The sequence below is a fragment of the Cervus canadensis genome, chromosome 15 (assembly GCF_019320065.1).
Source record: "Cervus canadensis isolate Bull #8, Minnesota chromosome 15, ASM1932006v1, whole genome shotgun sequence".
NCBI classification, from domain to species: Eukaryota; Metazoa; Chordata; class Mammalia; order Artiodactyla; family Cervidae; genus Cervus; species Cervus canadensis.
Genome location: NC_057400.1, coordinates 13,604,973 through 13,618,510, shown reverse-complemented (window position 1 = coordinate 13,618,510; position 13,538 = coordinate 13,604,973). Strand labels below are relative to the sequence as shown.

General features: G+C 39.4%; 1 protein-coding gene across 10 annotated transcripts in view; it reads left to right on the top strand.

Moving 5' to 3' along the window:
- The window catches only part of NCKAP5 (NCK associated protein 5), a 1,111,865-nt gene that overhangs the window by 867,708 nt on the left and 230,619 nt on the right, over positions 1 to 13,538 (top strand). For all 10 annotated transcript variants that reach the window (XR_006273101.1, XM_043487514.1, XM_043487515.1 and 7 more), the window contains one exon: positions 13,042 to 13,110. Coding sequence is in view for 9 of the 10 variants with exons in the window: in XM_043487514.1 (XP_043343449.1) it covers positions 13,042 to 13,110 (69 nt within the window). In the remaining variant the exon portion in view is untranslated. The remainder of the gene's footprint in view (positions 1 to 13,041; positions 13,111 to 13,538) is intronic.

The window sequence follows — 13,538 nt, the reverse complement described above, 5'->3', positions numbered from 1 at the left end:
TTGAAAATCATTATGGTAGGTGTTCTACTCAGAATCTGTAGATGGCATGTTGTGGAAGTAAAGAAGAGCACCTGTTCCACCTCAAGAGACTCATGAAGCCTTCCTGATGGAGAAGGCAAATATGATGACCGTCCCCAATTGCAGAGAAACATTAAGAAACTCCTGAACAGTTAAAGGCAGGTGGCATAGCCAGGGGGAGGCAGTGGCTGATGACTGTCTTCATTCTGAAGCTGATTCCCTCAAGTCACCGGTTCTCCAAGTGTGGCCCTCAGACCAGCAGTATCAGCGTCACCTGGGAACTTGTTAGTGATGCACATTCTCAGGCCCTGTCTTAATTACACTGAATCCAAACCCTAGGGATCTAAAAAGCAATCTTAGATCTCAAAGCATACCAAGTCAGCCTGGTGCACACTCAAGTCTGCCAGCCCCTGGCCTAAAGCCCCATCCAAGGATTTAAATTCTGCAAATACATAGAGGTTTCATTGCAAACTGTTTTCTAGTCAGGCTTGCGGACATGTCCTGCATAACATGTTATCATTGCTTGGGACGCTGAACTCCTTGAGACATGGATGCTATTTTTTTTTCCTAATTATTTTTATTAGTTGGAGGCTAATTACTTTACAATACTGGATGCTATTTCTATTTGAATTTATGTCTTCAATGCCTTCGGCTGGGCCTTGAGTTCCTGGGATCCATCAGGTTAGTTTAGTGCAAGAGTAAGGACATTTTGGCTGTGTGTCTGTGGTATTTGAGCACTGAGATTCCTCCTAAGCTTTCTAGGAATTCACATCTTAGTCCTGTGTTGGGTGGACAGAGCTTGTAAATATTTCCTGAAATTTTCTAAAGGGACGAAATTTACCTTTATGATGCACCGCAGCCCTAGACATTGCCCAGGTATGGAGACCGCAGCTCTTAAATACAGTTAGTGAGGAACTTCGCTGGTGGTCCAGTGGTGAAGACTCTGCTTCAAATGCCAGGGGTTTGACCTCTGGTCAGGGAACTAGGATCCCATGCGCCCTATGGTGCTGCAAAAAAAAAAATTACTGTCAGTGGAAAAGACCCTTTTGCTGGCTACCCACCCCAACATGACCACCACAGTGACTGGACATGGTAAGATGAATGATCCTGAAATTCCAGAAGTTTTGAGAGATGCAGATAAAGGGAAGGAGATGTGATATCCAGGTCCAGTTCTTGGTGTCCTTTGTATTCAGGCTTCCTACTGCTCTACTAGATGAACATGTGAACACTCGGATGGCCTGCTTGATGGCACATTTAGCCACTACCATGATGCTTTCTCCTCAGATAGTTTTCACAATAAACAGATAACAGTGTATAAGGATATTTAGGGCATCTCTGTTTTGCTTGGAAGGCTGAATCTGAAGTGAGGTTGTTAAGATGGTGCTTTAATGGGCAATTGGGGTACGTAACTGGAGTGCCACAGGACTCTGCTTCAGAGATGCGATCATAAACGAGTGCTTTCCCACTTGGGGCCCAACCACGATTTTCAAGAAATACCTTTTTCCTGACCTTACTCTGACCTGTTTGCCTTTGCTGAATTAAAGGGTTTTTTGCAAGCTGGGAAGATGTCATTCCAAAAAAGACCAGCTGTTACAGAAGGGAAACCATGGGGATGCGGCCCTTTTAACGATTGTGAATTGGAGTTTTTTCTCTTTCCTGCTCTTTTTTCCCTTCAGAGAACATCTTTCTCTTTCCACGTTCTTCCTTCCTCCACAAAAGAAGTGGTAAAGCAAGGGTGGTAAAAACTAACCTCTGAGGAGTCTGAGTAAAAGGTATGGAAGAATTCTTTGTAGTATTCTCAAAACCTTTTTTTACATCTGAAATTACTTCTAAAATTTAAATATGTGCCCCATTTAAGTTTTTAGGTTCACATCTTAGCCAGACCACAAAAAAAAAAAATGAGTAGAATTTAGAAAAGCCAATGGGCAAGTGAAACATATCCCATCTGAAACGGTGGAACCAAAGGCATAGCCTGGGGAGTGAGAACATGAACTTCATGAGATGAACAGGGACTGGGACTGACCTGAGAGACGGTACCTACCATCTAGTGGGAAATGTATGTTTGCATAGATGAATGGGCAGGGAGTATAAGAGGTGAAAATCCTACAGTAGAGTTGCTATTTTATGCTGAGGAACATTTTTTAGGCAGAATTATTCTACCTTTTGGTCTGTGGAAAAGGATACTGTCTTAATCTGTTCAGGCTGCTATAACAAAATGCCACAGACTGAGTAGTTTATAAATAACAGAAATTTATTTCTCTCATTTCCAGAGTCTGGGAAGTCCAAGACCAAGGCCCCAGCAATGGTCAAGTTTTAGTCAGGGTCCTCCTCTTGCTTCATAGCCATGGTCAGCACTTTCTCACTCTGTCCTCACAGGAGGAAGCGGGGCTGGCAAACTTCAGAGACTCCTTTATGAGGACTATAATCCCCTTCATGGGGACTCCAACCTCCTGACCTACTCTCCTTCCAAAGGCCCCACCCCATAGTATCTCACTGGGCACTAGGACCATAAGAATATGGGGAGGACACAAACATTCAACCATAGCAGATGGATTAAATGCATTTATAGTATAGAAAGATTTAAACATAATAAGCACTTAGAGGATTAATGTAGAGCAGTCCTTTAGAAACATCGGTCCATTTAGTCATTTGTAAGCTCTGGCCAGCATGTCTGTTAACAGAGCAGGGCCTCTAAGAAACATAGTTTCTTTAAAACATATATTGATATTGCTGGGTTAGTTGCTCAGTCCTATCGGACTCTTTGCGACTCCGGGGGCTATAGCCCACCAGCCTCCTCTGTTCATGGGATTTCCCAGGCAAGAATACTGGAGTGGATTGCCATTTCCTTCTCCCGTATTAATATTAAACATGCATTAACTCAACATTGTAAATCAACTATACTTCAATTAAAATTTTTTTAAAAAACATATATTAATTCATGCCCATTTTCCACAGTAAACCAAAACAATATAGATTTACTCTATGTAGCTCTTCAATTGTATAAAGATATTTTAGGACTTTAGGGATGAAATCAGAAGCATATTTAGATCCCTGTAATTTGGAGTCATGAGGAAACAGCATAGAGCAGGAAATCCTCTAAATCAGGGGCTAAGCCTTGCACAAGGTTTTGATCATCGTTGTGCAAGACAGAGCTGAACCCTAAAACCCACTGTTACATTTAATTGAACACTCTAATGACATCCTCTAAGAACACTGCTTTAATAACATACTTATTTAAAGTGACAAAACCCATGTCATCATTCTGTAATTCTCAGTAGTGACACCAAAATTTTCTCTTTCTCTCTCTGCCTTATCCTCTCCTATCCCTGCCATATAAATAGATGCTGTCTCTTTAAATCACATTTAATTAAGTTTTCTATTTTCTTTTCCTGTTTTTTCCCCTGTTGTCTTGTGTTGGTAGCAGGTTAATCCTGAATTTCTAATAAATACAAATGGATTAAAGAAAATCATGAGTTTAAGATTATTTTAACTTCATTGGCATAATTGTTAATATCTCCATCGTCCCCTGGGATACGTAGGATTACATTAATTAAAGTGGTCTCTGTAACTGAATGCGTTAACCATAAATGTGGCTGCTGTGTCTTCCCCAGCACCCTTTAGGTATTTAATTTCCTTGACTGCAATAGATTGTCAGAGCAGTAAACGTGAGGCAGCTAATGTAAATGGTGTAATGATGGTAATTATCTGAATGGATCGATTGGAGTGTTATTGCAACGTGATATTGTGGCTAGAAGCAATATTAGGCATCCCATATACATTCTGTTTTCAATTTTATTTCCTTACACATTTTTTTCCCAAGATTTTTCAAGTGAAAGTAATGTCAGCCGGCGTTGCTGTTCTCTCCTTTATCTCTCCCTATCATCCTTTGTGCTCCTGCTTTACTAAATAAAACCAGCAGAGCCCAGGAAAACTAAATTTCTCCAAAGAAAGCAGTGACCTTATAAGATGGAAATTCTAGCAGTTTCTCTGTGATTCATGGTATCCAAATATTTAAACCTGAAATCACTTTGTAGATGGGCTATAGATTGACTAGTTTGTCCCCTTCACTCATTAACTGCTAAAGAACTGTAATCCCCAGGACGGTTCAATGATGTGTTGAAGGTTACACAACGTGGTATTGCCAGGTAAGCTAGAAAGGGGTGGAATTAGCCCTCTGTCTTCTGGGCTGGGCAGGGAGCTGAGAGTGTGCACCAGCTGCAGGTCAAAAGGGGATCAGTGTGACAGGCCAAAGCAGAGTGAACCCTGGAAGAAACATTAAGTCAGGAAAAAGTTTCCTTTTTGTTTGAGTGGGGAATGAAATGATGGAACCATCTGGGATAATCAGTACTTAAAAATCCAAACAGATGTTCAGCGTGAGGGTAGAAGGATTGGGCTGTGTGACAGATATCTGTCCATGATGAGAATGGAAAGACCATGGCAGGATCCCACCTGAGGGACAGGAGTGTTGGGAGAGGATTACTAAAACAGGGATTCAAACTCAGAGGAAAAAGGTCAAAGCCAAGTATTAGATTTGAAAGCTGAAGAAGAAACAGAGGTTTGAATCCTTGGACTTGAAAGATGACAAGGTCAAAATGATCTGACAGTGGCAAGAGCACCTTGAAACAGCCTGTTTCCTGTCATTTTCTTCAGCTTTTGTGCCCCATCCTAGTTCAGTCACACCACTGGCTTTGCTTGTCAAGTAACAAATGGGTATAAGTCTAAAACTTTTCATACATCTGCCCCCCAAAAATTCCAACAACATTCAAATCATCAAAGCACTGGTAAAACCACACAAAACCCATACCTTCTGTGTTCCAGAAAACGGAACACTAGAACTTCAGCTGCTGTACATGGAAAAATAAACACCAAATACCCACAACACTGCCTGCAGCAAGCCTGGTGTCCCAGGGCAGGATGGTAGCACAGGGTACAAGGAGAGCACTTTCAGAATGAGACGGCCTGACACCACAAGCTCAGATCTCAGTATTGGCTGTCGGACAGGGCTTAAAAGTGTGTACAACCTAAGGTGACCATCTCAGCAAGGTAGTAATTCTAGGGAGAAGAGGGCAAAGAGAAAATGTACTGTTCAGAGATATGAATGTGAAGGGGAAAAGATGACAGAAAATTTCGAGATGCTATGGAAATAGACCAACCTCCTCCATCATCATCCGGTAAAGAAGCTAAAACAAGGGTATATAGCGCAAGGCTGGAGGAATAGTATGTGAAAGGGATAGACTCTGATAAAGCAGAAAGAATGTACTGGAGAGTTGGTTGGGGAAAGGAATGAGGCAAGGACCGTTGATTGTTGCATGTGTAATAGGAAGAGGCAAGGCATAGAATTGTAACCAGATGGTAGCAACAGAGGGAGCAATGAAAGGACCTGTAAGAGGTGGATGGGTGGTATCAAAGAGATAGGAAAGGAAGCGACACTTTGCTCCTTTTAAGGTACTTTGACTTTTGGAATCATGTTCATGTTTCTCATATTCAAAAAATAACATGATAGCAACAAGATGAGAAATTAAACTTGAATGCCATCAGAAACAAATGAACTGTATGTAAAAATACATTTTTTTCATTTATTTTTATTAGTTGGAGGCTAATTACTTTACAATATTGTAGTGGTTTTTGCCATATATTGACATGAATCAGCCACGGATTTACATGTATTCCCCATCCTGATCCCCCCTCCCACCTCCCTCCCCATCCCATCCCTCTGGGTCTTCCCAGTGCACCAGCCCTGAGCACTTGTCTCATGCATCCAGCCTGGGCTGGTGATCTGTTTCACACTTCATAATATACATGTTTCAATGCTATTCTCTCAGATCATCCCACCCTCGCCTTCTCCCACAGAGTCCAAAAGTCTGTTCTATACATCTGTGTCTCTTTTTCTGTCTTGCATATAGGGTTATTGTTACTATTTTTTTAAATTCCATATATATGCGTTAGTATACTATATTGGTCTTTATCTTTCTGGCTTACTTCACTCTGTATAATGGGCTCCAGTTTCATCCATCTCATTAGAACTGATTCAAATGAATTCTTTTTAATGGCTGAGTAATATTCCATGGTGTATATGTACCACAGCTTCCTTATCCATTCGTCTGCTGATGGGCATCTAGGTTGCTTCCATGTCCTGGCTATTATAAACAGTGCTGCGATGAACATTGGGGTGCACGTGTCTCTTTCAGATCTGGTTTCCTCGGTGTGTATGCCCAGGAGTGGGATTGCTGGGTCATATGGCAGTTCTATTTCCAGTTTTTTAAGGAACCTCCACACTGTTCTCCATAGTGACTGTACTAGTTTGCATTCCCACCAACAGTGTAAGAAGGTTCCCTTTTCTCCACACCCTCTCCAGCATTTATTGCTTGTAGACTTTTGGATAGCAGCCATTCTGACTGGCATGTAGTAGTACCTCATTGTGGTTTTGATTTGCATTTCTCTGATAATGAGTGATGTTGAGCATCTTTTCATGTGTTTGTTAGCCATCTGTATGTCTTCTTTGGAGAAATGTCTGTTTAGTTCTTTGGCCCATTTTTTGATTGGGTCATTTATTTTTCTGAAATTGAGCTCTGTAGGAGTTGCTTGTATATTTTTGAGATTAATCCTGTGTCTGTTCCTTCGTTTGCTATTATTTTCTCCCAATCTGAAGGCTGTCTTTTCACCCTGCTTATAGTTTCCCTTTGTTGTGCAAAAGCTTTTAAGTTTAATGAGGTCCCACTTGTTTATTTTTGCTTTTATTTCCAATATTCTGGGAGGTGGGTCATAGAGGATCTTGCTGTGATGTATGTCAGAGAGTGTTTTGCCTATGTTCTCCTCTAGGAGTTTTATAGTTTCTGGTCTTAACATGTAGATCTTTAATCCATTTTGAATTTATTTTTGTGTATGATGTTAGAAAGTGTTCTAGTTTCATGCTTTTACAAGTGGTTGACCAGTTTTCCCAGCACCACTTGTTAAAAGAGGTTGTCTTTTTTCCATTGTATATTCTTGCCTCCTTTGTTGAAGATAAGGTGTCCATAGGTACATGGATTTATCTCTGGGCTTTCTATTTTGTTCCATTGGTCTATATTTCTGTCTTTGTGCCAGTACCATACTGTCTTGATGACTGTGGCTTTGTAGTAGAGTCTGAAGTCATGCAGGTTGATTCCTCCAGTTTCATTCTTCTTTCTCAAGATTGCTTTGGCTATTCGAGGTTTTTTGTATTTCCATACAAATTGTGAAATTATTTGTTCTAGTTCTGTGAAAAATACCATTGGTAGCTTGATAGGGATTGCATTGAATCTATAGATTGCTTTGGGTAGAATAGCCATTTTGACAATATTGATTCTTCCAATCCATGAACACGGTATATTTCTCCATCTGTTTGTGTCCTCTTTGATTTTTTTCATCAGTGTTTTATAGTTTTCCACATACAGTTCTTTTGTTTCTTTAGGTAGATATACTCCCAAGTATTTTATTCTTTTTGTTGCAATGGAGAATGGTATTGTTTCCTTAATTTCTCTTTGTTTTCTCATTGTTAGTGTATAGGAATGCAAGGGATCTCTGTGTGTTAATTTTATATCCTGCAACTTTACTATATTCATTGACAGGCCAATATCACTGATGAACATAGATGCAAAAATCCTTAAAATAATTCTAGCAAACAGAATCCAACAACATATTAAAAAGATCATACATCATGACCAAGTGGGCTTTATCCCAGGAATGCAAGGATTCTTCAATATCCACAAATCAATCAATGTAATACACCACATTAACAAATTGAAAGATAAAAACCATATGATTATCTCAATAGATACAGAGAAAGCCTTTGACAAAAGTCAACATCCATTTATGATAAAAACTCTCCAGAAAGCAGGAATAGAAGGAACATACCTCAACATAATAAAAGCTGTATATGACAAACCCACAGAAAACATTATCCTCAATGGTGAAAAATTGAAAGCATTTCCCCTAAAGTCAGGAACAAGACAAGGGTGCCCACGCTTACCACTACTATTCAACATAGTTTTGGAAGTATTGGCCACAGCAATCAGAGCAGAAAAAGAGATAAAAGGAATCCAGATAGGAAAAGAAGAAGTAAAACTCTCACTGTTTGCAGATGACATGATCCTCTACATAGAAAACCCTAAAGACTCTACCAGAAAATTACTAAGCTAATCAATGAATATAGTAAAGTTGTAGGATATAAAATTAACACACAGAAATCCCTTGCATTCCTATACACTAACAATGAGAAAACAGAAAGAGAAATTAAGGAAACAATACATTCAGAATTGCAACAAAAAGAATAAAATACTTAGGAGCATATTTACCTAAAGAAATGAAAATACATTTTAAAATTAAGAACATAACCACACTAAGGTGGAAGAGGTGGGGAAGAGCCAGTCTAGTATCTTTTCAGTTCAGTTGCTCAGTCATGTCCGACTCTTTGTGACCCCATGGACTGGAGTACACCAGGCTTCCCTGTCCACCACCAACTCCCAGACCTTGCTCAAACTCATGTCCATTGAGTCAGTGATGCCATGCAGCCATCTCATCCCCTGTCGTCCCCTTCTCCTCCTGCCTTCAACCTTTCCCAGCATTGGGGTCTTTTCCAGTGAGTCAGTTCTTTGCATCAGGTGGCCAAAGTATTGGAGTTTCAGCTTCTGCATCAGTCCTTCCAGTGAATATTCAGGACTGATCTCCTTTAGGATTGACTCATTGGATCTCCTTGCAGTCCAAGGGTCTCTCAAGAGTCTTCTCCAACACCATAGTTCAAGAGCATCAATTCTTTGGTGCTCAGCTTTCTTTATAGTTCAACTCTCACATCCATACATGACTACTGGAAAAATCATAGCTTTGACTAGATGGACCTTTATCGGAAAAGGAATGTCTCTGCTTTTTGATATGCTGTCTAAGTTGGTCATAGCTTTTCTTCCAAGGAGCAAGCATCTTTTAATTTCATGGCTGCAGTCACCATCTGCAGTGATTTGGAGCCCAAGAAAATAAAGTCTCTTACTGTTTCCATTGTTTTCCCATCTATTTGCCATGAAGTGATGGGACTGGATGCCATGATCTTTGGTTTTTGAATGTTGAGTTTTAAGCCAGCTTTTTCACTCTCTTCTTTCCCTTTCATCAAGAGGCTCTTTAGTTCTTCTTCACTTTCGCCATATGGATTGTGTCATCTGCATATATGGGTTTATTGATATTTCTCCTGGCAATCTTGATTCCAGCTTGTGCTTCATGCAGTCCAGCATTTCACATGATGTACTCTGCATATGAAGTTAAATAAGCAGGGTGACAATATACAGCCTTGACTTACTCCTTTCCCAAATTGGAACTAGTCCGTTGTTCCATGTCTGGTTCTAACTGTTGCTTCTTGATCTGCATACAGATTTCTCAGAAAGCAGGTAAGATTGCCTGGTATCCCCTTCTCTTTAAGAATTTTCCACAGTTTGTTGTGATCCATACAGTCAAAGGCTTTGGCGTAGTCAATAAAGCAGAAGTAGATGTTTTCTGGAACTCTCTTGCTTTTTCCATGATCCAATGGATGTTGGAATTTGATCTCTGGTTCCTCTGCCTTTTCTAAATCCAGCTTAAACATCTGGATGTTGACAGTTCATGTACTGTTGAAGCCTGGCTTGGAAAATTTTGAGCGTTACTTTGCTGGCATGTGAGCTGAGTGCAATTGTGCAGTAGCGTGAACATTCTTTGGCATTGCCTTTCTTTGGGATGGGAGTGAAGACTGACCTTTTCCAGTCCTGTGGCCACTGCTGAGTTTTCCAAATTTGCTGGCATATTGAGTGCAGCACTTTCACAGCATCATCTTTTAGGATTTGAAATAGCTCAACTGGAATTTTATCACCTTTACTAGCTTTGTTCCTAGTGATGCTTCCTAAGACCCACTTGACTTCACACTCCAGGATATCTGGCTCTAGGTGAGTGATCACCCCATCATGGTTATCTAGGTAGTGAAGATCTTTTTTGTATAGTTCTTCTGTGTATTGTTGCCACCTCTTCTTAATATTTTCTGCTTCTGCTAGGTCCATACCATTTCTGTCCTTTATTGTGCCCATCTTTGCATGAAATGTTCCCTTGGTATTTCATTTTCTTGAAGAGATCTCTGGTATTTCCCTTTCTGTTGTTTTCCTCTATTTCTTTGCATTTTTCACTTAGGAAGGCTTTCTTAGCTCTCGGTTCGATTCTTTGGAACTCTGCATCCAGATGGGTATATCTTTTAGTATCTTTTAGACACTGAATTTTTTACTAAATCCCTGCATTCTAAAGGGAAAATAAATTATGAATTCTTCTTGGTACTGTTTTTTTATTAAAAATTTTTTTGGCGTGTCATTGCTTTATAATGTTGCTTCTTGCTGTACTGCAAAGAATCAGTCATACGTATACATACATCCCCTCTTTTTTGTATTTCCTTCCCATTTAGGTCACCACACAGCACTGAGTAGAGTTTCCTGTCCTATATAGTAGGTTCTCATTGGTTATTTATTTTATACAGAGTGGGCTACCGTCCGTGGGGTCGCACAGAGTTGGACATGACTGAAGCGACTTAGCAGCAGCAGCAGTGTATATATGTCAGTATTATTTTTTGTAGTGTAACTATTTTGCACACACTGTGGGATTGAAGAAATGAGTTAATATAATGATGTCAGCAACCCATGCCCTCTAAAAAATAAAGATACAAATATGAAAAGGGAAGAACAAGCAGGAAGTGTGTGTGTGTGTGTGTGTGTGTGTGTGTGTCTAGGAAGAGAGGGTGGGAAAGGGGAAGAGAAAGAGAAAGAAGAAGAAATCCTTCCACTGAAAGGAACTAAAAGCAAGGATTCCTCAGTGGTAATTGGCATGTATTAATATCCAGATTTTAGTTTCCAAATATCATTGCCCCACTAAAAATAAGCAGGATTCCTATGAGAAATGGCTGATTTCAGGGATGGAACAACAGACAAGCAAAATGGATATGGAATATTTCCATTTGCCAAAAAAGCAAGAACATGTCTTAAAAATGAAGGGAATATGTTAAAGGGCACAGCTTAAAGAGAGTCACCTTCCCAAAACTGAGAAAATTTGAGCATCAAAATAAATACCTAAAGACTTATAACCCTCTGAATAATAAAAGAATCCATGTATTCATACTGATAAATAAATAGGAAAAATACTTCCTTAAAATATCATGCAAACTCATAAATGTAGGTAGAAAAATTATAGAAATCATCATTCTCAGCCAAAATAATTATTGATTCAGGCAAGATTCATTGATGGTTACTAAAACAAGTAGATAAAAGTTTGATGTGGGATAGGAGTTTTCAGTCCCAAGTACCTACCCCCAGTTTACTTAATTAAAAATAGAAAGGTAGTAAATTTATCATGGAGAGATTTGGTAGACCCCACCTTAACCAAGTGATCAAAGTTAACATATCCAAATATGGGACAGATAGACATACAGGAGCCTGATACAAGGCACTAAGAAAGATGCAATATCATTTCTGTTCCATTATTGCCAAGTTTACAGAAGGAAACTTGAAAAAAACCTAAATTAAGGGACATTCCACAATGTAATTGTCTGTTACTATTAAAAAAAAACAAAATGGAAGGAAGGAATCATGAAAGACAGCTCTTTCAGATTACATTCTCTTGGATGAATGACAAACAGATGCAATGCCTGATCCTGGATATGATTCTGGGTTGGAGAAAAAAATTGCCATAATGACATTATTGGGACAATGGATGAATGGAATAAGGACTATAGAAACAGACTGTGCTGTGTTAATCAACATTGCATTTCCTGATTTTGAAAACTATACTGATTGTCTTCATTATTGAAAGTATATACAGAAGTAGTTAGGGATAAAGAGTTGCAGGAAAAAAAATTGAAAGAGAAGAAAATGATACAGAAAATCTGGCAAAATAGGTGAATCTGAGGAAAGGGTATATGGCAGTTCATCTATTCTTGAACATCATCTGCAAGTTTGAAATTACTTCCAAATAAAAAGTTTTTTTTAAGTCTGGTGGAAAGAATCTAAATAGAAAATGTGGATCTATGTATCAATACCTCCTAAAAATCATACCATAGTTTTGAAAAAAATGATTCTGAGATCTATATCCCCATTTCTAAATGGTGATTCTGAGATCTATATCCCCATTTCTAAATGTCAAGGAGGGCTGTCATGAAGGGGAGAGAAGCAAGGTTGCCTTAGGGGATTGAGACAGTGGATATGGCAGCCGTGGGACAGGTTAACTTACACAGTTTAGGATTCAGGCCAGGGTCAGCAGCGGCGGGAGTGAAGACGGGTCACCAGACGCAGAGGGCAGTTCTCATGCCATCACTCCATGCTTCTTCCAAAACCTAATGTGTTTACACTGAATGTTTTTGTTTCCTTGTTATTTTGCTAATAACCTAGTAACCATATTCAACCTAGGATCCTGTAATACCTTATTTAGCATTCAGGTACCTACAAGGCTCTGAGGAGCAGGAAAGCAGTACTTTTAAGAAGGCAAGGGGAGAGGGGAGGGACTCAAGTACAGTTCAGTTGAATTTCTCATTGTATTCTCATGTTCAAAAGTCATTGATTAACCAGGAAAACAACATGTTTAGTCTGCATTTGGAATTATGCTTTCATGAATTTACCTGAGATTCTCTTCTGTGACCTAAACAAATATCAGGTTATGAATCTATGACAGGTCTTAATGAAGTAGATTAAGGCATTTCTTCCATTTACATTTTCATAGAATGAAATAAACATTGTAATCTTTTTTACAGAACACTTTCACATCAGGCCATGATTTGATTTTCTACCTGTTCAGAATATCAAGTTTTGCATTTCTTTAAGCCCTAATGCCTTTTTGTGAGCGATAAGACAGAAGTCATCCCTGAGAGATTTATAATAGTACTTAGAACAAACTCGTCAAAGATTCTTCTACAAGATTGTTTTGGATCCTGAGGAGATATATTTAGTAACTGTATTGAACAAGTTATCACGTAACACAACATTTCATTGATTTATTTGTATTATTTTTGTGTCTTTACTGCAGGCAGAGAATTCAGCATTGGCTTTGGAAAATGAAAATCAAAGGGAACAGTATGAGAGATGTCTTGATGAGGTAAGGGGAACGGAGAGGTTCTGGATAAGAGGCTGGACTATTTAGGATTCCTTGGTCAGATCTTAATATATGTCTATTACCAGTCCTGAACAAACATTAGCATTTAGTCCTTGAAAGGGAGGTTGTAAACGAGGAGTACAGATAAGGAAGGTCAGTCCATCCCCTCCCCCTCCCTCCCTATATCCTTATACAAGTGTCTACAAATTCCTTTCGGTTATTGTTTAATATTCTCGGGGCATAGGTTGGGAGATGCTTCACTGTATGATAAATTCCACCTGTCCAGTAAGTGTGATCCCAGCCTGTGAATGAGAAAAGCTGCCTCGGGGCATGCTGCATCGTCTCCAATTGGATGCCATTTCTGAATAAAAGCAAAATCCTTGATAGAGTGGGTGGGGACGGTGTTCACAGTTGGCAGCCAGAGGGAAAAT